The 26,526-nt window shown below is 41.8% G+C and overlaps 1 protein-coding gene and 1 long non-coding RNA gene across 7 annotated transcripts in view; one reads left to right on the top strand and one right to left on the bottom strand.

The window, feature by feature from the left end:
• The first annotated feature begins 9 nt into the window (after positions 1 to 9).
• LOC138849977 (uncharacterized) overlaps positions 10 to 26,526 on the top strand; it is a 41,161-nt gene continuing 14,644 nt past the window's right edge. The window contains exon 1 of the long non-coding RNA XR_011389324.1: positions 10 to 186. This is a non-coding gene — a long non-coding RNA (uncharacterized lncRNA). The remainder of the gene's footprint in view (positions 187 to 26,526) is intronic.
• The window catches only part of ZHX1 (zinc fingers and homeoboxes 1), a 31,163-nt gene continuing 15,847 nt past the window's right edge, over positions 11,211 to 26,526 (bottom strand). For 5 of the 6 annotated variants that reach the window (XM_070075461.1, XM_017341513.2, XM_070075459.1 and 2 more), the window contains 2 exons: positions 16,249 to 19,101; positions 11,211 to 13,078 (listed from right to left, as the gene is read on the bottom strand). In XM_070075461.1, coding sequence (XP_069931562.1) covers positions 16,252 to 18,876 — 2,625 coding nt within the window. In that variant the 5' untranslated portion in view covers positions 18,877 to 19,101 and the 3' untranslated portion in view covers positions 11,211 to 13,078; positions 16,249 to 16,251. The remainder of the gene's footprint in view (positions 13,079 to 16,248; positions 19,102 to 26,526) is intronic. The other variant, XR_007919160.2, reaches the window with a different exon arrangement.

Consider the following 26,526-nt stretch of genomic DNA (forward strand, 5'->3'; position numbering starts at 1 on the left):
GCATGCCGGGAGTTGTAGTCTTTGGGAGGTGGCCCACGAGACGTGCGGCCATGGGAGTCGTGGATGGGATAGAACTGACAAGCCCCGAGGCCCGAGGGTTTGACTACTGTGTGTCGGGAAATGGACAGAGCATCCTCACCAGCGCACGTCAGAAAGCACGCGGCCCAGGGAAGCTGTTTAAAGCTGGTAGGTACCATTTTTTCAACCACTGACAATTTCCCTGCACTGTATTAAGCACTGTTTTTGCACTTTCTGTCTTCTAACAACCACCTTATGAAAGGCAAAGCCACTCCCAGGTTGCAAATGGAGATGCTGGAGCTGGAAAATGTTAAGTAGCTCGCCCAGGACCGGTCATTACTTGGCTCAGACCCAGGAAATCCAGAAATGAGTCAGTGTCCCCGTACAGCATGGTGTCACAGCCTCAAGTGACAGATATGTCTGGTATCGTGAGCCTACTTCAGTTTTCACTAACTGTTCAACCAAATTTGTGAAATGGGCATTGCAGGTGCATATAAAATGCCTGTCAGATAGCAAAGGGGTATACATATTAATTCAAAATCCCTGCTCCAGGTGCCAATAGCAAAACAAAAGGCGGCAGGGAGGGTTTCTCTTAGCCTTTTCTTCTTGAAGGCTGTTTGGTTTTGGAAGTTCTTTCCTCACCTGTTCTGAGCCCCCCGGATCTCACCTCAACATGGCAGAACATCGGCTAAGCTAGAAATTCTGCTGAAATGCTTGGGAAGCCACATTGGGCAGCTCATGGGAAAAGGTAACTACCATTGCCCTTTGGACTGAGAACTCCTGGGCTCAAGGGTTTCTCTTTTACTACTAAGAACCGTTTTGCTTACTTTTCCCCCCAAAGTTTTGGAGGATTTGTGTATGAAATGAGACTGCACTTAGTAACAGCTTCATTGTATTTCAGGAAAATGGAATCTAGGAATGGTATTTAGCCTGGTGGTTAAGACACCCACGTCCCACATCAGTGTTAGGGTTTGATTCCAGGCTCTAGCCCCTGACTCAGCTTTCTGCTTATCCAGACCCTAGGAGGCAACAGGCGATCACTCAACTAACTGGGTTTCTCCCACCTAGGTGTGAGACCTGGGCTGCATTCATTGGCTCCTGGCTTCAGTCTTGGCCCAGCCCTGGCCATTGTAGACAGTTTGGGGGGTGAACTAGTGGATGGAAGATATCTTTCTCAGAGTAAGAGAGAGAGAGAGAGAGGGAGAGAAACCCAGCTAATCCAAGCTTCCACCCAGCCTGAATCTACCAGTATTGCCTCACTGTATGTTATTTTTTCAGCTTGAAGTTTAAAAAAAAAAATTCTTAGGGATTCTAAGAAGACTGAAGAAAAACAATGTAATTAGCACAGGGCCTTTGCCAATAATGAAAACAAGCTCAAGAATCTCCATCACTTTTGAGGATCTGGGGTCTGGGACACCAAGTTACAAACCACTACTTCACTTGATAGAGTGCTCCTAGGACAATGTCATTCTACTCACTTATTTGTTTTTATAAAAGATTTTATTTAATGAATGCAAATTTCATAGGTACAACTTTAGGAATATAGTGGTTCTTCCCTCCATACCCACCCTCACAGCCCCACTCCTGTCCCACCTCCTACTCCCTCTCCTATCCCATTCTTCATTAAGGTTCATCTTTAGTTTAACTTTATATATACAGAAGACCAACTTATATTAAGTAAAGATTTCAACAGTTTGAACCCACACACACATACAACATATAAAGTACCGGTTGAGAACAAGTTTTGCAGTTAATTCTCATAGTACAACTCATTAAGGACAGAGGTCCTACATGAAGAGTAAGTGCACAGTGATTTCTGTTGTTAATTTAACAATTAACACTCTTTATGACATCAATGATCACCCGAGGCTCTTGCCTTGAGCTGCCAAGGCTATGGAAGCCTTTTGAGTCTACAAACTCCAATGTTATTTAGACAGGCCCAAGCAAAGTGGAAGTTCTCTCCTCCCTTCAGAGAAAAGTACATCCTTCTTTGATGGCCCCTTCTTCCCACTGGGGTCTCACTCACAGAGATCCTTCATGTAGGATATTTTTTTTCCCACAGTGTCTTGGCTAACCATTCATTTACTTTAAAGGTTTGTGTATATTTGAAAGGTAGAGTGACAGAAGGACAGAGAGTCAGATCTTCCATCCACTGGGTCACTCCCCAGATGGCTACAACAGGTGGGTCTGGGCTAGGTCAAATCCAGGAGCTATGAAAACTCCATCCTGGACTCCAACATGGGTGGCAGGGGCCATCATCTGCTGCTTTTCCAAGTGCATTAGCAGGAAACTGGATTGGAAGTGGAGCAGCTGGAACTCATCAGCACTCTGATGTGGGCTGCTGGCTTTACAAACAGCAGCTTAAGCCACTGCACTACCTCGCCTACCCGTTTTTATTTTTATTTATTTTAAAAGCAGACAGTGACAATATCACTTTGAAAAAGTACACAAATGAAAGAGTAAGGCGTTATACATTCCACAGTTGTTAAATCTACCTTATTCACTTAAGAAGCTCAGGTGTTAGGTAGTGTTAGGGGTTAACAATGGGAATTCCATAAGCACCTAAAATTATCATAAAAAAGTGTTTCTATAGATTTTTATCAGTAAAAGCTAATTTTTAGTATTTTATTTTTTATTTTGTATTTGTATTTGTCATGTACAATATGTTAGGAAAAATGCATACTTGTGGAATGACTAAATCAAGCTGATTAACATACGCATTACCTCATATTTTTTGTGGACTGAACACTAAAAACCTAGTTTCTTAGCAATTTTTTTTAAAGGTTTATTTATTTGAAAGGCATAGTTATGGAGAGAAGGAAGGGAGGGAGGAAGGGAGGGGGAGATATCTTCCTTCTGCTGGTTCACTCCTCTTAATGGCTACAAGGGCCAGGCTGAGCAGTTCTGAAGCCCAGAGCCAGGAGCTTCTTCCAGGTCTCCCACGTGGGTGCATGGGCCATCTTCCACTGCTTTCCTAGGCCACAACAGAGAGCTGGTAGAGCAGGAGGGACTCGATCTGATGCTGATATGGGATGCTGACGTTGCAGGCAGCAGCTTAACCCACTGTGCCACAATGGTGGTCCCAGCAATCCTCATGAATACAATATATTATTCTTCATTGTAGTCTGCATGTTCTACAACAGATCTCTTGAACATATTCCTTTCAAAATGTTATGCCCTTTGATTAACAGCTGCTGTTTTCTAGTGTTCTAGTGCTTACGTTTCTCTTGAGATGTAATTGAGGAACAGTGACCACGCACTGCGAGTGGTGAGTTCTGACATAGAGATACACTTGTGAAACCTCTCCCAGCGATGCACACATCCCTCCCCACCCCATGCTCCTACCTGAGCTCTGCTCTCCTGAGTCTCTCTCTGCTCCTGCAACCTGCCCTGCCCTGTCCAGGTCCCAGGCGCTGTTTGGTCAGGAAGGTCCCTTCCAGTGCCCTGCGTCTGGCTGACTCCAGGAAGCCTTTCCTGATCCCCCAACCTGGCTCACCTGGCTCTTGCCTGAGTTCACTTAGCACCATGTGCGTCTCTGCCAGGGCACTTGGCATCTCCTGGGCCTGTTGTCTGGGCTCTTTCTTGTCCAGTGCTCACTTGCCCTTCACCCCTCAGCTGACCTTGTGCTCACTCTGTGCAGGGACTAGGTCACTCTCTTTGTGTCCAGCCAAAAGCACACTCTCTGGGACCCAGCAGGTCCTCACTGGATGTTTGTTTGACTTGATTAATTTACAATGTGTCCTCCTCTAGGTCCTCCTAGGGACATGGCATTCATGTATGCACATGCATACCTCAGCGTATTTCAGGGAGGGCCAACTCTATTAAGATGGGGAAGACAGACGATAAACAAGCAAGTAAATTACTTACAGATTCAGTCATGTGCCAGTATAGAGAAGTACAAGGTTCAGTAGTCTATAAAACACCTTCCATAATGAAATCACGTTTCTCCTCCATTGCTTACCCAAGAAGTTCTCCTCGGCCACCCTTTTCAGCTTCCACAGATACTTGTAAATATTCCTTTTTGCCCTTTACCATATTTTTTCTATTTAGGTAAAACGTACCGTTCACTGCTGACACAAATCCCACCCCATTAACTCCCACAGGCATTTCACCATTTACATGAACATTTTGAGCTCACTCTTATGTTCATCACATTCTACAAATCCTTACACGGCGTACATTCACTGGTTCATCTAAAATCTGTTGAGTGTCTACTATAACCCAAGCCCTGCTTTCAGAGTGAAGGAAACAGTGATAAATTCAGACAGACAAGATGCTTGCTCTCATGGAACTTCAGTGAGGAAGCAAATAAACAGTCCGTGTTCCTAGTGTGGGACCCTGGTGCCTGACTTCACAGGGACCAGAACAGACCTTATTTACAAATTACGTATGTCTGGCCAGTGCTGTGGTGCAATGGGTTAACATCCTGGCCTGAAGCGCCAGCATCCCATTTGGGCGCCAGTTCAAGACCCAGCTGATCCACTTCCAATCCAGCTCTCTGCTATGGCCTGGGAAGGCAGTAGAAGGTGGCCCAAGTCCTTGGGCCCCTGCACCCACGTGGGAGACCTGGAAGAAGCTCCTGGATCCTGGCTTCAGATAGGCACAGCTCCAGCTGTTGTGGCCAACTGGGAAGTGAACCAATGGATGGAAGACCTCTCTCTCTAACTCTGACTTTCAAATAATTAAATAAATCTTAAAAAAATAAATTAAAAAAAAATTTAAATGTCTGTTGTCTGAAAAACTAATAAAGATGCTAATCTCCGTTGACTAACTTGGAACTTGGGCCAAAGAGCAACGGGCATTGCTCAAAAACAATGCAAGAACGAGCATGATTACATTGAGGCACACAATGGATTATTAAGGCCTGGGAAGTAAGACTAGGAGGGTTTCTTACAGAAATTAGAACCCTGAAAAATGCCTGTGTGTATGGGAGAATTCCGAAAGTCATGCACATGCTGAGGGCACGACTCAGGAAAGATCTAAGACCCTAAGCTTTTACTGTGGACTGATCCCTAGGCTCTGTGCAAGCCTGGATAACCGTTAGAATGCCACAGCACAGAGCTGTGGGAGAAGTGTACTGCTATTTGTTTCCTTTTTTATTTTTTTCAAGTTCTATCCAAAGTAAACAGAGATATTCAAATTGGAAAGGATATCTATTCACAGGTGACACGATCCAATGTATGGAAAAATTCCAAAGAATTCACAAGAAAAGTTCCAGGACTATTAAATGAATTCAGCAAAGTTGCAGGTTACAAGATAAAAAAAAAAAAGTTGTATTTTTATACACAATGCAAAAAGGAAATTAAGAAAGCAACCCCATTAACAATATCTAAGTAATAAAACACCTGAGGCAGGCATTGTGGTACAGCATGTTCAGCATGTTAAACCACCACATGGGATGCCCACATCCTGTAACACAGTGTGCCTGGTTCAAGTCCCGGTTACTCCACTTCTGATTCACCTTCCTGTTAATGTGCATCTCAGGAGCCAGCAGATGATGGCTCAAGTCTGTGAGGGAAACCCAGATAGAATTCCAGGCTCCTGGCTTCAGCCTAACCCAGGCCCTGGCCTTTGGTAAAAAGCAGCAGATGGAAGATCTCTTTGTTGCTCTGCCTCTCAAATAAATATTTTTTAAAAGAATAAAACACATAGGAATAAATTTAACTACAAAGGTGAAAGGGGCAGTTGTTTGGCATAGTGATTAAGGTACCATTTAGGAACCAGTGCTGTGGCATAGTGGGTAAAGCAGCCGCCTGCAGTGCCAGCATCCCATATGGGTGCTGGCTGGTTCGAGTCCCGGCTGCTCCATTTCCAATCCAGCTCTGTTATGGCCTGAGAGGGCAGTAGAAGATTGCCAAAGTCCTTGGGCCCCTGCACCTGCTTGGGAGACTCGGAAGAAGCCCCTGGCTCCTGCCTTCAGATCAGCACAGCTCCAGCCTTTGTGACCATCTGGGGAGTGAACCAGAAGATGGAAGATCTCTCTCTTTCTCTCTCTCTGCCTCTCTGTAAATCTGCCTTTCAAATAAATAAATAAATCTTTAAAAACAAAAGCAAAAGAAACCATTTGGTGGTGCCAGCACTGTGGATAGTGGGTTAAGTACTGCTTGCGAGGCCAGAATCCCTCATCAGGGTCCTGGCTGGAGTCCCAGCTGCTCTGCTTTGGATCCAGCATTCCTGTTAATGCACCAGGGAAGGCAGATGATGCCCAGCCCTGGATGGATGGAATTCCTGGCTCTTGGCTTCGGCCTGGCCCAGCCCCGGAGTGAACCAGCAGATCTCTAAGTTTCTCTCTCTTTTTGACATTCTTTCAAGTACATAAACGTTTTTTAAAAATCCCATTTGGGATATACCCCATACTGAAGTCTCTGACTCTGCTCCCCTCTCCTGTTTCCTGCTAATAGGCACCCTGGGAAGCAGCAGGTCATGGTTCAAGTAGTTGGTTCCATGCCACCCATGTAAGAAAGACTGAGTCTCCAGCTCCTGGCTTTGACCTATCCTAGACCCCACTAACTAATTTTATTTTTAAGGTGAAAGACTTGTACCCTGGAAATTACAGAACATGGTTGAAAGACATTTAGACCTAAATACATGGAATGACACTTTATGGTCATGATTAAGAGCATTTAATATGATAAAGATATTAATACTACCAAAAACAATCCACAGATACAACATAATTCCTACTAAACTTCCAATAGGGGCCAGCTCTGTGGTATAGCAGGTAAAGCCACTGCCTGCAGTGCTGGCATCCCATTTGGGCGCTGGTTAGAGTCCTGGCTGCACCACTTCTGGTTCAACTCTCTGCCATGGCCTGGGAGGGCAGCAGAGATGGCCCAAGTCCTTGGGCCCCTTGCACCTGAATGGGAGACTCGGAAGAAGCTCCTGGCTTCTGACTTCAGATCAGCGCAGCTCCAGCCATTACAGCCATTTGGAGAGTGAACCAGCAGATGGAAGACCTCTTTCTCTCTCTCTGTCTCTGCCTCTCTGTAACTCTTACAAATAAATAAATAAATCTCTTTTTTAAAAGATTATTTATTTATTTATTTATTTGAAAGGCAGAGTTAGAGAGAGAGGAGAGGCAGAGAGGAGAGGGAGAGGGAGAGGGAGAGGGGGAGAGAGAGAGAGAGAGAGAGAGAGGTCCTCCAGCCACTGGTTCACTCCCCAATTGGCTGTAATGGCTGGAGCTGCACCGATCAGGAGCCAGGAGTCAGGAGCCTCCTCCAGGTCTCCCACATGGGTGCAGGGGCCTAAGGACTCGGGCCATCTTCTACTGCTTTCCCAAGCCATAGAAGAGAGCTGGATCGGAAGTGGAGCAGCCAGGTCTCAAACCGGCGCCCACATGGGATGCCAGCCCTTCAGGCCAAGGCGTTAACTCGTTGCGCTAAAAGTGCCGGCCCCAATAAATAAATCTTAAAAAAAAAAAAAGAATAGAAAAGAAAGAAAGAAACAATTTCCAATAGCCTTTTTTTTAATGTGGAAAAGAAAATCCTCAAACTCATGAAATCAGAAGGGGAGCCAAGTAGACAAAAAATAGTCTTGAAAAAGAACAAAGCTGAAGGACACTCCTACTTTCAAAACTTTCTACAATAATCAAAACAGTGTGACACTGACATAGTGACAAAGTGCAGACCAATGGAAGAGTCTAGAAATAAACCTTCTCACATATAACCAGTTGACTTTTTGATAAGGATGCCAAGAAAGAATAGTCACTTCAACACATGGTGCTGGATAACTGGATTGCTACACGCAAAAGAATGAATTTGGACCCTCCTCCCCACTTCACACCATTTTCAACAATTAACTCAAAAAGGATTCATGATGTTAATAAAAAAACCAAAACTGTAAACTTAGAATATAGCAATAAATTATGACCCTGGGTTTGGTAATGGATTCTTAGATATGGCAACAAAAGCTCAAGCGACAAATTAACAGATAGACTGGACTTCAGCAAAATTGGAAGTTTTTTGCACGTCAAAGGACATTACAACGCACACAAACAGGGGAAAATGGAGCCACATCTCACTTTTTCACAGTGATTGTGTTCTACAAAGTCAGTGTGAAAACTGAATTAGCAAATACTGAACAAAAGCTTCTCGAGTTAGGGACCTATGAGCCTCTGGTCACAATGTTTTCATCAACATATCAATGTATAACTGCATTTAAGTGTGTTTGTTTAAAGAAGTCTTTTTTTTTTTTTTTTTTTTTTTTGACAGGCAGAGTTAGTGAGAGAGACAGAGAGAAAGGTCTTCCTTCTGTTGGGTCACCCCCAAATGGCTGCTATGGCCAGGAGCCAGGAGCCAGGTGCTTCCACCTGGTCTCCCATGTGGGTGTAGGGCCCAAGCACTTGGGACATCCTCCACTGCCTTCCCGGGCCACAGCAGAGAGCTGGACTGGAAGAGGAGCAACTGGGACAGAACCGGTGCCCCGACCGGGACTAGAACCCAGAGTGCCGGCACCGCAGGCGGAGGATTAGCCTAGTGAGCCGCGGTGCCAGTCTAAAGAAGTCTTAATACGTGATGGTCAACAGCACTGTAACTCATGCCTGCACTGAAGTTTATCTAGCATGTATTTTTTCCACAGGGCACAGGACATGTGAACACTAGACATTTACAAACACCACACAGCACTTCAGCACAATCTTTGGGGAGTATCTTTAAAACCCACTAGCAAAAAGCACAAAAATATGGAAACCATGGCACTACTCGACTATAAAAAGGATGCTTCTGTACAGAACGAGAACTGAAACAAGCCAGAGATGACCTTGTCAGAGCCTAACTACAGACACGTGCAGTGAGCAACTCAGAATTTCCACCGTTCTGTACACAGCGGAATGATCAAGAACAGTTCCATGGCGGGAGAAGGCTGTGGCACAGCGATTTAAGTGGTGACTTGGGATACTTGCATCCCGTATCAGAGTGCTAATTTGAGTCCTGGATGCCTAGTTCCCTGCTAATATTCCTGCGAAGGCAGCAGACAATGGCTCAAGTACTCGGGCCCATCATGCACATTGGAGACCTTAACTTCTGGGCTCCTGGACTTGGTCTCACCCAGCCCTGGCTGTTGTAGGCATTTGGGGAATGAACCAGCAGATGGGAGAGCTCTGTCTCTCCCTCTCTGTCACTGTGCCTTTCAAGTAGATAAATACACAATTTTTTAAAAAATCCCATGAGTATTGATTTTGGGGTTACAAAAAAATTTCAATGAGTAGGCAAATTTGCATGTACACAATCTTTGAATAATGAAGACTGACTACATTTGCAAATATATAAATCTGAGGGGGCTGCAACATCCAGAATACATAAAGAACTTTTTTTTTTTTTTTTAAGATTTATTTATTTATTTGAAAGAGTTACACAGAGAAAAAGAGAAGCAGAGTGAGAGAGATAGAGGTCTTCCATCTGCTGGTTCACTCCCCAATTGGACACAACAGCCGATCCGAAGCCAGGAGCCAGGAGCTTCTTCTGGGTCTTCCCGTGTGGGTGCAGGGGCCCAAGGACTTGGACCATCTACTACTGCTTTCCCAGGCCACAGCAGAGAGCTGGATCAGAAGTGGAGTACGTGGGACTTGAACCAGTGCTCATATGGGATGCCAGCACTGCAGGCCTTACCCACTACGCCACAGTGCCGGCCCCCATAAAGAAACTCTTAAAACTTAATTAAATGCTGGCAAAGGGACCAGCATTGTGGTACAACAGGTTAAGCTGCCACCTCCAAGGCCAGCATCCCAAATGAGTTCAAGTCCCAGCTGCTTCATTTCCCATCCAGCTGCCTGCTAATGTGCCTGGGAAGGCAGTAGAAGATGGCCCAAGTACTTGAGCCCCTGCCATCCATGTGGGAGACCTGAATGGAGTTCCAGACTCCTGACTTTGGCCTGGCTGAACCCAACCATTTGGAGAGTGAACCAGTGGATGGAAGATCTCTCTTCTCTCCGTCTCTCTGTAATTCTGCCTTTCAAATAAATAACATGAATCTTTAAAAAAAAAAAAAAAAACTGGACATAAGTACATGAACAAACATTTCTCCAAAGCATATGTAAAAATGGTCAATAATCACATGAAAAGATGTGGCTTTGATCTGCATTTTCCTAGTGACTAGAGTCATTATATTACATGAATTACATAATACTTTTCTTAACTGAAAATAAAAGGAGTTGGCAAGGATGTGGAGAAACTGGAACCCTTGTACATTGCTTGTGGAATGTAAAAAAGTAGTCATGTAGGTGCCAGTGTTGTGGCACAGTGGGTAGAGCTGCTGCCTGAGATACTGGCATCCCATATGGGTACCAGTTCAAGTCCCAGCTGCCCCACTTCTGATCCAGCTCTCTGCTAATGTTCTCAGAAAAGCAGCAGAAGATGGCCCAAGTGCGTGGGCCCCTAGAAAAAGCTCCTGGCTTCTGGCTTCTGCCTGGCCCCAGCACTGGCTGTTGCCGCCATTTGGGGAGTAAACCAGTGAATGGAAGACCTCTCTCTCTCTGTCTTTCCCTCTCTAACTCTGACTTTCAAATAAATAAAAAACTTTTTTTTTTTAAAAAAAAAGGTACTTATGCAATGCACTGTAGAAAAGTTTGATGGTTCCTCAAAAAGTTCAATATGGAATTATCATGACAGTAATTCCACTCCTAGGGATACACCTAAAAGAACTAAAAATGAGGACTCAAATTTACATGCTGGTGTTCACTGCAGCATTATTCACAATAGTCAAAAGATGGAAAAACTCAAGTTCCAATCAACAGATGAATACAAAAATGTGGTGTGCAGATACACACAGTGGAATATAATTCAGTCATCAAAAGGAAAGGTGTTCTGATGACACAGATGAAACCTTAAAAATATGCTAAGTAAAATAAACAAGACACAGAAGGAAAAACAATGTGCAATTATACTTATTTAAAGTTGTCAAATCCACAGAGACAGAAAGTAGAATAGAGGTTAGCAGGCCTGGGCTAGGGGGAAGAGGGAATCATTGCTTAATGGTTACAAGTTTCTGCTTGGGGCAATGAAAGAATTTTGGAAATAGTGATGATAGTTGTGCAACATTGTGAATATAATTAATGCCATTGAATTATACACTTAAAATGGATATAATGGCAAACTTTATGTTTTTAAATATAAGTGTGCATAATATATATATATATGACCATAATTTTTAGAAAACTGACTCAGTTAATAAAATGGAAAAAAATCACGGAAAACTCTAATCACAGCTAACTTTTATTTTGTATACAAGGACACAATCAATCAGTAGAGGAAGGATCTTTTGCTCTGTCAAATAAATATATTTAAAAGCTAACAAACATCAGAGTAGAATTTTATCAAGCCTACAAAAGATGGGGAAATTTACTAATGGTTATTTACAGCTATACAGAGTTAACATATTTCAAGGGAACCATAATATAAATATATTTAAAGGCATCATTTCCAATACTTGACATTTTGAATTTTGAAAACATGAAAATTACTGTGAAACAAAACTCAGACCACATTAGCAATGGTTTAGAAAAGGGAGCAATTTAATCAATATAAGACAGAGTGCTTTAAGAAGTTTTTAAATGTGTAGAAGAAAAACAGCTTAGTGCATTCAATTTTTATAGTCTTTACATTGCTTCTTTTTAAAAAAAGTTAACAGTAGTATGAAAAAAGCCACCCACAAAGCCAGCTGTCTGAGTGAAGAAATCAGCTAAATTGCAGCATTTTGGAATTACTAATAAAGCTATAGTTAAAAAATAAAAAGTTTATAAAAATGAAAGCAGCATGCATATTCAAGGCTTTTTTTGTAACATTTTAATTAGCTGACAAACATTTAACCAAGAGCTGGGTATTTAGTATCCATTAAGTTAGATCAAATAAACTGGCCAAGCCCACTCTATCTGGTCATTCAGGAAAACATTTTAAAAGCCAAAGCTAATTAAACTGAGTATTTCTTCTATGAAGAAAGCACATTTTGAAAAATGGTCCTATGGTCACGAAAGAGAGGGTCCTTGTCAACATGAATGAACAGCACTGGTCTTGAGAAAGCTTCTAAGTTAGCATGAACATTCAGTCTCCTGACACAGTGACAGTTAACAGCTAACACTCCCATGATTCACAAGTGCAAAGCTAACTTTTAACTCATTATGACCAGTTGAGAATTTCCATTCATTGAAATTGTTATGCAAGGCAGAATTTCACAAAGCAGTAATTCTTGAAAATTTTGAACTGACATCTGTATGAACACTTCTGATTTCCATATGATTGTAAGGAAACTATATATGATTATTTCTTCACATTTTTGGTACAATATTTATTTCAGAGTCTCACCCTACCCAAATTCTTACACCAGTTTCTCTTCATTCTTCGATATTATCTTCAGTTTAATAAAAAGTAATTCAGCTTCTAATGAAAAAAGTAAAAGAAGTATTACAAATAGAAATAGTGGTAACTATGAATGTGTTTAATGAAAGATCCAATCATCAAGGGCCAGTAAGATCCCAAAATCTTACTATTCCAACATATCTAAATAGGCTGTCTTTAGACTTGAAATTATATAAGACCATGCACAATTTTTAATCTTAGTGCAGGGCCTGATAAGTAAGACATAGAAATAAACCATGTTTTTTTCCCCCCATTTCTAGCAATTTTTACTCTGTAAAATGTTTGGTCACTCAAAGCTATAAGTTTAATCACATATCAAAGAATATAGGCAATAAAGCCCATCTTACCAGACACACAGTAGGAAGCCGGACGAAATAGGAGGAAAAGTTCTAGTGGTCATTAAACCCCCTCAGAAAGTCTAAGATTTAGAATGTCTCCATTGTATCAGAATAAAAATGTATTGTATTAAAATTTGATTTTTTACAAGCTGTTTTTTAATTAGTGTTCTATTTACATTGCAGAACTTCCGCCAACTGCAGTAGTTTAACTTTGGCACAAGATTAAGTTCCATTACTTTTGGATATTGGATCCTGTGTTTTGAGAGTCTGTATGTCCCAAAACGTTTTCAGTGTCATCAAAGACTTAGCCCATTCACAGTTAATCAGACATCTTGAGCTGAAGAATTGATTCTCCTTCAATGCTTTAGGCAGCTATAAAAGAAAAACATCATAAAAAAAGAAAATTTAAAGAAAACTGTGGTTTTACTATTTACAGAAACAAAAAAATGACACCAATCAATCATGACCATGCCCCTGGTATGCTCATCAATACTGAGGCCACTTGTCCCCTATATCTTACATAACACATTGCACTTTGTGTTCTACTCAGATACATGTTCTGCAGATGCCAGATTTGCTTAGAGACATTTATCACCATTATGTAATAATTTATTTAAAAGTTATTAGGAAGTTTATATGTCATTGTCAGTATTTATAATACACAGGCTATGAAATCTAAAAATTTCAACTTTTTCTCTTATTTACAAGTCTGGCCCCTGCAAAAGATAGACATGTACTTCACTTTCTGTGATAACTACATTGGGAAGGTTTTCGGCAACTTTTATTTTGATAAATTGAATCATAGTTAAATAAAGAAATAACTTCAGAGGAAACCTATGGTAAATCCTCTTAAAGTGAGAAAGTCTCTTATTAGGCCAATAATAACTTGGTGATTAATGTACTTTTCATTGTTTTTATTTTTTGTTTAATGTGTTTTATAATTTTAGACTTTTATATATTCTAAAAGCAAGGCATCGGAGCTGGCGTTTTGGGGGCAGCAGGTAAGCTGCTGCTTGTGATGCCAGCATCCATATCACAATACCCATTTAGTGTCCTGGCTGCTCTGCTTCTGATCCAACTTCCTGCTGATGCACCTAGAAAGGCAGTGGAAGATGGCCCAAGTGCTTGGGCCCCTGCTCCCCACATGGGAGACCCAAATGGAGTTCTGAGCTCCTGGTTTCAGCCTGGCCCAGACCTAGCTGTTACTACCATTCGGGGAGTGAACCAGAGGATGGATGATCACTCTCTCTCTCTCTGCACTCTGCCTTTCAAATAAATAAATCTTCTGAAAGTGAGGTATGACTCTATATGTACCACAAAAGTACACACATCACATATTTGAGTTTTTGAAAACTGCCTTTATGTGAATTTTATGATGATAATAATTTCTTATATAACATAAGAATTAACCACACAAACTTAAAGGAGAGTTAAACTAAATCATACCAAAAAATTAAATTTTGGAAGACTACAACTTCCCAGAAAATCACTGCAGAGGTTGTAACAACAAACCACTGCAGCAACAATGTGTTGACTTAATCTTGGCTGAGTGCACTCTTGTGTTTAGCAGCAAAAATGCCTGTTAAAATATTTTATGCATCTGGGTCAGAAGAAAGCCTGGAGAGTTCTGACATTAGGAAGCGGAGGGCTGCACTTCAGGATGAAGCTGTATAAAACTGTTTAACTTCTTGTGACTTACAATGCTTACATAATGCTGTAGACCCTGGAATAGGATTTACACTGCTTATTAAAATAGGTACTTTTTTTTATTCCATCTGTTTTTATGCCTTAAAAATGTTAATGAAAATAAAACCTGAAAAAGGACTGCTAAGCAATAAGAATAGTGCCTGGCACATATTAAACTCTCTATAAATAATTGTTAAAATAAATAAAACCAGGGAGGAGACATAGAGAAATTAAGGAAATACTGCATAGACTAAGAGAGTATAAAAGCATGGGGAAGGAATACAACAAGCCAAGAGAATAAGAAAGCATGCTCACACGTAAAATAATAAAAGGGTCTGCGCCTTGTTTCCCCCTCACTATTGGAGAACATTGCAGGAATTTCTAACAGCAACATGCTCTTCAGACCCCTGATAGACAGACACACAGCAGCACTTCATAACAATTGCATTGTCTTCAAAACAGCGTGTTTTTATCCTGGCATACTCCAAAACAGACTAGAAAAGGTAAAACCAGGTTACTGAATTCCAGAAGTATTAAAAATTTAAGTCCTAACTCCAAAGCAGGTAACTGATTTGCAACTACAGTAATATTTCAATCAACCTAATCTATAAAATAATTAAGATTTGAGGAACATGCTAAAACCTTTTAAATTTAAACCATATCGATTTGTACTTTTAAGATGAAAGAGAGATATTTTTAACCAAATACAGTGTTTGTGCTGGTAGCAGGTTTGTTTTATATCCAAAAAATGAAAAAATATTTTATGCAATTGAGTTTATTTAATACCAAATCTGCTATGTGCCTTTTAATCTCTAAGATGGAAGTAATTTACATCACAGTTGTCACAACAGATGCCACATAAGCAAACATGAATTTATACAGATCTTAGGCTTTTAATAGAAAGACATACATAAAGCATTTTAAGCTCTAGGAAAAAATCTAATAAAGTTTTGGCAGCAATATAATGAAGAAAAAAGAGACTCATTTTCACCTAGTTTCCTAAAACTGTGTAAGTCTTTCCTTTGATATACTTTCTCCCTTCTTTTTAGTTTTCATTCTTGAATTCTTTTTTTTTTTTTTTTTTGGACAGGCAGAGTGGACAGTGAGAGAGAGAGACAGAGAGAAAGGGCAGAGTGGACAGTGAGAGAGACAGACAGAGAGAAAGGTCTTCCTTTTGCCATTGGTTCACCCTCCAATGGCCGCTGCGGCCAGCGGGCTGCAGCCAGCGCACCGCGCTGATCCGATGGCAGGAGCCAGATACTTCTCCCGGTCTCCCATCGGGTGCAGGGCCCAAGCACTTGGGCCATCCTCCACTGCACTCCCTGGCCACAGCAGAGAGCTGGCCTGGAAGAGGGGCAACCGGGACAGAATCCGGCGCCCCGACCGGGACTAGAACCTGGTGTGCCGGCGCCGCAAAGTGGAGGATTAGCCTAGTGAGCCGCGGCGCCGGCCTCTTGAATTCTTAAATAGAAAAAAATAAACACCAAAAACAAACTTTAGTGAAGGGAGGTGGCAAGAAATGGATCTTAAATTACCTTTAGTATCTGTAAATCCCAATCCTATCAGTCTCCTTTCTTAGAGAATGAGTAACTGTCCATTAAAACAAAGTAAGACACATTTCATATGAAAAATAATCAAAGCAACATTAAGCTCTTCATGGTAAATATACCAATCAAACTATACACGATCATCTTATATTTCTTGGCTTTACTGGTGGCAGCTGGCTCTCTTATTAGGACAAAGGAAAACTATTTTAGAAAAAAAGATCAAAAGCAAAAATGATTGATACAGTAAGGTGACTGTTCAGAATGAATGTGGCTAATGAATACTTGAATATATTCAGATTAAAAACTTACATTTCAGTCATCTGACTTAGAAAGCTTCCGCTTCACATGCCGTGGAGGTTCCCAAGTATCACTATCATCGGTTTCCTCTTCATCCTCTAGATCCTGATCATCAATAACTTCATCTTCTTCCTCGTTTTCCTCAAATAATTCTATACCTAATTCTGATCTTCTTTGCCTTTCTGCAAACCACTCTCTGACCTGCTCATAGCCCATATGTGATCTGTTAACAAGCTCATCAAGGTCTTGTTCATTAAGAAATTTGTGCTTCAGGTAATAATCTTTAAGTATTGCAGTTCCAGTTTTAAATTTTATAAGTGACGGTCCCCTGTCCCAGTTGTTCATTCTTTTGCCTCCTCGAGGCCGCCCACGAGGTCTTCCTCTTCCCCGCCCTTTGGGTCTCCCCCTCCCTCTTTTCCTAAGGGAAGACAGACCATTCATACTACTGGAATTGGCACTTTGATAGTAGTAGTACCATTTCAAGTTTCCATTTTTCCAAGCATAACGGGTGTCCCCAAACCAACTAACTATGTCTGTTCTGGCAAGCCCACTTTCTTCAGCCAATTTGTCATACTCTTCTGGTGATGGCCACTGGGTTCGGACAAATGCACTTTTAAGCAGGTGCAACTGCTCGGGTGTTTTTTTACATATCTTGCCTGTACTCCCTGACTTAGGTGCAACAGATTCATCTCCGGGAGAGGCTTCTCCAGCTTCTTCTTTGGAACTACCTGCATTATTTTCATCTACTTCCATTTTCTCTTCCTTTAAAGCTTTTGATTTCTTCTTCTCTGTAAACCAAGCATCAATTTCTCTTCTGGTTAGTTTGGTTTGCGCTCTTAACCTATTTAATTCTTCATCTGTAAGTACAGAGTTGTTGAGAAAACTTGCCTGAAGGACTCGAAGTTGCTCTGCAGTTTTCTCTTTGAACTTCTGGGGCGTAAAGTCAGGGAAAGTATTCCAGGACTGCTTATGCTGTGAAGTAGCAACAGTTGGGGACTCCGTGGTTTCATCACTGGAGTCTATAATAATGGTGGTAGAGGAATCATTGTTGAGATGTAAGCACTGATTACTCTTTGAATTTCTCTGGTTGTACCTTGTGTCACTAAACCACTTTTTAATCTCTCCTTTTGTCAATCCCGTTATTTTCATAAGTCTGCTTATTTCTGAGTCATGGGGAAACTGATTTTTAAGGTAGCTAACTTTTAGTTCTGCCAGTTGTTCTTTAGTTTTTTTTGCCCGAATGCCAAATGAATCAGGGTTTACCAATGCAGTTTCATGTTTGAGATTTTGAGAAGTTGGAACTGCTGCTGTTGCTGGCTTTGTTTCTGCAACAGGCTGAGCAGCAGGTACCTGACTTTTCTGTACATTTGTTTGATTTGGAACCCCTGCCACTGTCAAGGCTATAGGTGCTGTTACCGGTAAAGTATTTGTTCCAGCTACTTGAGTAAGAACCAGACCCGGCTGACCAACTATTTGGCATGTCTGTAAAATAGATGGTAAGCCATTACTCCCCGTGGAAATGTGTGTGGGAATGACAGTTATGGTCTGAGGTACAGTATGCACTGTTCCATTGAATTGTTTTCTTCGTGCCTCCTCTACTTCCTCAGGAGTCCAACTAACACCATGTTTTAGACGCTGGGCTGAAAACCATATCTTGATTTGTTCCTCTGTGTATTTTGCTTGAGCAGAGAGAACTGTAATTTCTGACATCGTTGGATAAGGGAATTTGTTGTAGGTGTTAAGTAAAAGCGGATTGTTATCCAACGCAGCATTGTAGGTGGGGATGCTGTTAACAGGGATTAAGACTTTGGGAATCAAGTTAGAATTCTGCTGGGCAGAGACTGCAGTTATCACCTGTGCTAGTCCAGGAAGAACTGCTGCTGGGGTCACCACTGTACTGGCAGCATTTGGGTGTATTCTGTTTATAATGGAAGTACTTGTATTAGATTCAGAAGCTGAAGAACTTGGATTTTCTACAATTTCTTCACGGTCTGGTTTGACTTCATTCTCTTTCTCTTCAGGAGCACCCTCAACTGAGTCATTATGGACTGTAATTCGTTTGCTTTCCGCCTTATTTTTCATCATTTTCATGATAGGAGTTTTACTGATAGATATTCCAGAAGAAGAAACTTCTGTAGATTCAGCTTGCTCTGCATTCTCTTCTTTAACAAAACTACCATCAAAAGTCAGATCATTTATTGTTTGTTCAAAGATTGTCTGGTTATTACGTTTCACCATAGTCAACTTAAAATTATCTTCTCCTGGGTGATATTTCAGATTATGCTCAGAAAGTGCATCATACCTTTTGGTAAGAAAATTGCATTCAACACAAACATAGGATGAGTTTAGCACTACATTGGGGTGCTCTGAATCCACATGAAAAGTAAACATGTTTAGGTCTGGAGTTTGAAAAGTACAATATTTACATTCATAGCCACCTTCAACTTTTTTATTTTGCTGATTGTCAGAATCCACAGATTCATGAACTTCTTCATCACTTGAGATACTCTCTGCCCTGGTGTTTTCTATAGGTGTAAGGACAGGGGGACCCTCATCCACATCTGATATCAACTCAAGGTCTGGATCCTGTTCACTGGCAAGAACCATGCATGGTGTTGTTGACTTTCGCCTGCTTGCCATTCTGATGTTACAGAAAAAATCTCAGAGGTGATTCAAAAGCATTGAGGCTTAAAACTACTCAGTATTCTTCATTTGAAAACAATGGCTTTTGGTTCTTCAAGTCCATTTTTGTGCTCAACAAGTCTCATTAGCAGCTTTTTCATGGTGCAATCAAGTAAAGAGTGTACTGTTGGCAGATAAAATACTGCTGAACTGCTGAAATTTTTGAAGCACAACTCCAATCACCTACATTAAAATAAATTTGAAAATGTTTTAAAATCAGTGACTATGATCTTTGAAACAAGTTACAGTTATGTTTTACTTAATGAAGTTGCTGAATATGTAGACTATAAAGATCTAGAATATGACAAGAATCAGAAAAAATATCCTTATTATATCACGTCCTATTCTTTTAAAAAAATTTAGTAAGTTCTACTGAGATAAAACAAAGTCTCTGAAATTCTGAGGATATCTTCAATCTAAAGCTCTGCCAGTTGAGCTATTTTGGCTAACATCTTATTCATGTCTGCATCTCCAGTGCATACAAGAAGCTTGTATTCAAGTAGGTAAGTTCAATGTTTATTCAGTCAAACCAGAATGAATAGGAAAACAGTCCTACAAAACTCAATAGGGGGCCAGCCTGTGGCACAGCAAGCTAAGCTACAACCTGCAGTGCCAGCATCTCAAATAGGGGCCAGTTCAGTCCCAGCTGTTTCACTTCTGATTCAGCTCCTTGCTAATTGTGCAATTGTGGGAAAGCAGCAGATGATGGCCCAAGTCCCTGGGCACCTGCATCCACATAGGAGACCTGGAAGAAGCTCCAGGCTCCTGGCTTCAGCCTAGCACAGCCCTGGCCAAAAGGAGTGAACCAGTAGGAAGATTCTCTCTCTCTCTCTCTCTCTCTCTCTCTCTCTCTCTGCCTCTGTAACTCTACCTTTCAAATAAGTAAATAAATATTTTTAAAAAAGAAGAAAACTCAGGAGGGTTAGAGGGCACTACTATGGAGATCAATAGCTTAAATTCACAATATCTAAAAAAAAAACATTTTTGCTTACTTTTTTCATTTGAAATAAAAAACAGATGTTTTACTTGCTGATTCACTCCAAATGCCAGCAACAGCCCAGATTAGGGCAGAGCCAGGAACCCAGAACTACATCTAAGTTTCTCACATGGGTGGTCGGGGGCCCAATTACTTGAGACATCCTCCACTGTTTTTCCAGACGTATTAGGTGGGAGCTGCACTGGAAGTGAAACAACCAGGAGCTGAACCAGCATTCCAAAATGAGATGCCGATGCTGCAAGAGGCAGCTTAACCTGCTGCGCCACAACACTGGCCCCAAGAATATTGACCTTATAGCATCAGGAAACCATGAACTAGGGGTAGGTATTTGGTATAGTGATTAAAATGCCACTTGGGATGTCTAAATCCCATACTGGCATGCTCGCGTTAAATAATCAGCTCTCTTCCCGATTCTAGCTTCCACCTAACCTGCACCCTTGGAGGCAGCAGGTAAAGCTCAAGTAGTTGGGTCCCTGGCACCCATACAGGAGATCCAAAGTGAATTCCTGGCTCCTGGCTTTTGCCTGGCCCAGCCCCAGTGGAGGAAATGAACCAGTAGATGTAAGATCATTATTATCATTATTTCTTTCAGCCTTTAAGCTCAATAAGATAAATGTTTTTCAAAATATTTATTTTGAAAGGCCAAGTTACAGAGAGGCAGAGGCAGAGGCAGAGAGAGAAAGAGAGAAAGAGAGAGAGAGAGAGAGAGAGTCTTTCATCTGCTGGTTCAATCCCAAAATGGTCAAAACAGCTGGAGCTGAGCCAATCCTAGAGCTTCTTCCAGGTGCAGGGGACCAAGGACTTGGGCCATCTTTACTGCTTTCCTAGGCCATAGCAAAGAGCTGAATCTGAAGTGGGGCAGCTGGGACTCGAACTGGTGCCCATATGGGATGCCAGCATTGCAGGCGGTGACTTTACCTGCTATGCCACAGCACTGGCCCCATAAGTATATTTTCTGAAAGATTTATTTATTTGAAAGTAAGAATTACAGAGAGAGGGACAGAACTTCCATCCACTGGTTCACTACATGGATGCCGGTGGTGCAGACTGCAGCTTAATCTGCTACACCATAGCACTGGCCCCCAAAATAAATATTTTTAAAATACACTGAGTGATACTGATACAAATAAATTTTTTGAACGAACCTATCAGCTTTTTTTGTAAGAGATTTATTTATTTATTTGAAAGGCAGTTACAGAGAGGCAAGGTCGGGGGGGAGTCTTCCATCTGCTGGTTCACTCCCCAGTTGGCCACAATGGTTGGAGCTGCATTGATCCAAAGCCAGGAGCCAGGAGCTTCTTCCAGGTCTCCGACACAGGTGCTGGGACCCAAGGACATGGGCCATCTTCTACTGCTTTCCCAGGCCATAGCATACAGTTGGATCAGAAGTGGAGCAGCCGGGGCTCGAACTGGCACCCATATGGGATAGCAGCACTGCAGGCAGCAGGGCCTTACCTGCTATGCCACAGTACCGGCCCCACAAATAAATTTTGCATTGAAATATTTATATGTTAAATATTAAAGTAATTAAGTATTGAATATCAAAATAACATTTTAACGCTAACTCAGTTACAGTTTATGTTTCTAAAGTCTAACACAAATGAAAATGAATAAAATGAGTAAATATCCTCACTTGTTCACACCACAAATATAGAGCTATTTTCATTTCCTAGCATCATCCTTGTCTCAGCTGAACTGAGGGGAAATGAGTTTGCTTAAAAGATCATAAAGCAGGGGCTGGTGTTGTACCACAGCGATGCTGGTATCCGATAGAACACCAGTTTGTGTCCTGGCTGCTCGGCTGATCCAACTCCCTACCAATGCACCTGGAAAGGCAGTGGAAGACAGCCCAAGTACTTACACCCCTGCCACTATGTGGGAGACCAGGATGGTATTCCTGGCTTCTGGCTTCAGCCTGGCCCAGTCATGGCTTCAGTCATGGTGAGCATTTGGGGATGAACCAGCAGATGGAAGATGTCTTTCTCTTTCTGTCTCTCCCTGTTTTTATGTGGTTCTTTCTTTCAAATAAATAAAATAAATATATTTAAAAAAAATTATAGGCCGGTGCCGCAGCTCACTAGGCTAATCCTCTGCCTTGCGGCACCAGCACACCAGGTTCTAGTCCCGGTCGTGGTGCTGGATTCTGTCCTGGTTGCCCCTCTTCCAGGCCAACTCTCTGCTGTGGCCCACAAGTGCAGTGGAGGATGGCCCAAATCCTTGGGCCCTGCACCCCATGGGAGACCAGGATAAGTACCTGGCTCCTGCCATCGGATCAGCGCGGTGCGCTGGCTGCAGCACGCCAGCCGCGGCGGCCATTGGAGGGTGAACCAACGGCAAAGGAAGACCTTTCTCTCTGTCTCTCTCTCTCACTGTCCACTCTGCCTGTCCAAAAAAAAAAAAAAAAAAAAATTATAAAGCAAAACCAGGTTTCTATGAGAAGATACACTTACCAAAAAAAGGAGGAAAATTTTTAGGAAACTGAGCTGTCCAAAGTATGTCCTAACTTTGAAGATGGTTAACATTCCTCCACACTGGAATTATTCAAATAAAGACTATGCACTCAAATTGATGAGTTTGAACAACAAATGTAAGTTGGACTGAATATTCCTTATTTCTTGATTTCCCATATTACAAAATAAAGAGCATCAGCTTTCTACAAAGCCCTACTCTCAAAGTGTCATTCTTTTTTTCTACAAAACTCCTGATTTCTTAGAGATAATAAAGAAATTACTGAAATTTAAAATTCTTTTTTAAAAAAAGATTTATTTATTTTAATGTCAGAGTTGCACAGAGAGGAGAGGCAGAGAGAGAGAGAGAGAGAGGTCTTCCATCTGATGGTTTACGCCCCAGATGGCCGCAACGGCCGGAGTTGCACCGATCCCAAAGCCAGGAGCCAGGAGCTTCCTCTGGGTCTCCCACACGGGTGCGGGGGCCCAAGGACTTGGACCATCTTCCACTGCTTTCCCAGGCCATAGCAGAGAGCTGGATCGGAAGTGGAGCAGCTAGGTCTCGAACCAGCACCCATATGGGATGCCGGCACTTCAGGCAAGGGCATTAACCCACTGTACCACAGCACTGGCCCCTAAAATTATTTCTTAACTAAATGCTATAAATTAAGCTAATGTAATCTCATAATCAAACAGGGGTCACCAATTTTTTTTTTCAAGAATCAACACAGCTATTTAAATTTTAAAACCTTATTTCTTTGAAAAGAGATACAGAGAAATCTCTCATTTACTGGTTCAGTCCCCAGAGGCCTGCAACAGCTGGGGCTGGGCCAAGCTGAAGCCAGGAGCCAGAAATTCAGTCTGGGTCTCCCATGTAGCCTAAGGACTGAACCTATCACCTGCTGCTTCCCAGTATGCTAGCAGGAAGCTGGAATTGGAAGAAGAACTGGCACTCAAATCCAGGCACTCCAATATGGGATGTGGACATCCCAAGCAAAATCTTAACCACTGTTCCAAATGCTGGCCAGCAACACAGGTATTTGATTATTATTTATCATTAGAAACAGAGAATTCCCCAAACAGATCTAAATGAGCAACACTCCCACTTTGGACAGTAAAGGAAAATCATAGTTAGGCAAGAGTGTAAATTATTTTGTGACTATTATTCTCATGGAATTTGAGAGACACTGTATTTACCTGGGTACACTACTAGCTACAAGTCAGAAAGTTTTTTTCCCTGAACCTTTCCTTAAGTGGTAGTTTTCAAACTTTTAAGCAGGGGAGCCCTTTCCTCAAATAAAATACTAAGAGAGGGGCCAGTGCTGTGGCGCAGCCGGTAAAGCCATAGCCTGCAGTGCCGACATCCCATGTGGGCGCCGGTCTGAGTTCCGGCTGCCCCACTTCGGATCCAGCTCTCTGCTATGGCCTAGGAAAGAAGTAGAAGATGGCCCAAGTCCTTGGGCCCCTACACCCATGTGGGAGACCTGGAAGAAGCTCCTGGCTCCTAGCTTCAGATCAGTGCATCTCCGGCCGTTGTGGCCATCTGGGGAGTGAATCAGTGGATGGAGGACCTCTCTCTCTCTCTGACTCTCCTTCTCTCTCTGTGTAACTCTGACTTTCAAATAAAATAAATAAATCTTAAAAAAAAAAATTCTATGAGAAGCCCCAGTGCAAAACAGTTAAGAGTAGCTGTCTGGTTTCAGTAGCAAAGGTTAAACTATTCCCTGAGCAAGTCCTGTGGATCCCAGAATCTCCACTCCCACCTCTGAAGAGTTCTGAGATGTGCCTCAAAGTCTTTGCCTTAAAAATGTAAACACTTTAGGGGCTGGAGCTGTGGTGTAGCTGGTGGAGCACTGCCTGCAGTGTCAGCATCCCATATGGGTACCAGTTCGAGTCTGTGCTGCTCTACTTCTGATCCAGCACTCTGCTGTGGCCTGGGAAAGCAGCAGAAGATGGCCCAAGTGCTTGGGCACCTGCACCTGTGTGGGAGACCCAGAAGCAGCTCCTGGCTCCTGGCTTTGGATCAGCAAAGCTCTGGCCATTGCAGCCATGGAGGGAGTGAACCAGCAGATGGAAGATTCTCTCTCTCTGCCTCTGCCTCTCTGTAACTCTGCCTTTCAAACAAATAAATACATAAATATTTTTTTAAAAATTAAATACTTTAAAGACAACGTATCATTTCATCCAAAATTCTTTACACTGAGAGTATGATAAGCCATGAAATCTGAAAACTAATCTACAGTGAACTGAATGTGTCCTTTCAGTTTGTTTGACTTCAGAAGGAAGCCTAAGGCAGCCACGCAGGGACAAAGCAAGCAGGAGTAATAAAAGACAGAAAAGACACCTGAGCAGCCAAGACCCCCTGTTCCTATTTGTATTCCTATTCCTATTCCTATTATTCTTATGGCTCTCCAGCTCTGAGGGCTATACTTCTTATTTTTCATTTCATTTTAGCATAAAAAAGGGGTATGTTACCAAATTATTCCTTATATTTCTCTTTCTACTGGTTCACTAACTCAGAGCAGTCATTTAGCAAGAATCTAAACTGATACAAACAAATTTTAAAAACTTAAATATTTTTTGCTGAAGTTATGAAAAATATAAAGTACTCATGGTGTTATATGACAATCTAGTGATATATACCCCAAGTTGAGTTTTGTCTTCTAAAAACACTGACTTTGACAATATACTTAAATTTAAATTTAAAGAGAGATACATAATTCTTTTTTAAAAACAGTTTCAGTAATGAAAAAGACTAAAAATCTGATTTTCTTAGGTTTTATAGACTTCCTCAACCCCTGGTTACTTCTACATCCAACCACACAGAGTTGAGACATGCTCTTTCCTCTTTATTCCTACGACTGTTTGCTCACTATAAGCCACCAGTAAGTTCTCCATGATTTCGTTAATGAAACCAGGGCCAGTTTTTTTTTGTTTTTTTTTTTGTTTTGTTTTGTTTTTGTTTTTTTTTTTGACAGGCAGAGTGGATAGTGAAAGAGAGAGACAAAGAGAAAGGTCTTCCTTTTGCCGTTGGTTCACCCTCCAATGGACCAGGGCCAGTTTTAAAACATACCCCTAAAGGAGACAGGACACTTCCCAAAAGAGATTCAAGATTTGGTTCAATGGCTCAGTTCTGCCAGTCTAAAATATAGACCACAGAGCAAACAGAAGCATCCTCAAGGATCTCATTATGCAGCCATAACTGTGGAGTAAACAAGGTCCTTAGTACAACTGCCATTTCATTAAAAAGATTTTATTTATTTATTTGATCTGGGCCCAGAGTAATTAATTCCTGGGAGCTTGTGCTGGAAGGTAACACCACAGGTGTTAAGTGCCCTCTGTCACTCAATAGTCACTTAACCGGAAAAGATACTCAATTTCTACTTCACTTTTCTCATCCATCAAACCAAGATTCTTCAATACAAATTTGCTGAATGTTAACCATATGGCAGGCATCATGTCAGATGTCGGGAGTACAATGACGACCAAGACAGATAGTCTCTGGTGTATCAGATATTAACAGTGGAGCCAAGAAACCAGGCTTTCACAAGACAAAGAGGTAAACAATAGAATAACTGTTATCAATGAGGTCAGAGAGAAAGTACTGGGGAATATAGAAGTACACTGCAAGAGGCTCCTAGAAAAGCAGCAGAGAAGGCTTCTCGGGAAGGCAGGAGTAATGGCATCTATCTCACAGTGGGACCAAGTGAAAATGCCCTTTCACCGCTCTTCACCTACTCCTATCTCCCCACACCAGGTGCCTAATTGACAATTTTTCTGGGAGTAGAAGAAACACTGTTTATCTAGTATCATACACTTTCTCTTTTTTAAAATTTTATTTTATTTGAAGGAGAGATGTACAGAAAAGCGAGGGAGAGGGAGAGAGAGGGAGGTCTTCCATCTGCGGGTTCACATCCCAAATGGCCAAAAGGCCAGGCAGAGCCAGGAGCTTTGTCTGGGTCTCCCATGTGGGTGCAGGGGACCAAGGACTTGGGCCATGTTCCACTGCTTTCCCAGGCTCACCAGCAAGGAGCTGGATAGGAAGTGGAACAGCTATGACTCCAAATGGCACCCACATGAGATGCCAGTGCTGCAGGAGGTTGCTCAACCTGCCACACAACACAGGCCCCATTCTTTTTTTATTAAAGCAACTTACTCAGCTGA

This window comes from Oryctolagus cuniculus, chromosome 6, assembly GCF_964237555.1.
Source record: "Oryctolagus cuniculus chromosome 6, mOryCun1.1, whole genome shotgun sequence".
In the NCBI taxonomy this organism is placed as follows: domain Eukaryota; kingdom Metazoa; phylum Chordata; class Mammalia; order Lagomorpha; family Leporidae; genus Oryctolagus; species Oryctolagus cuniculus.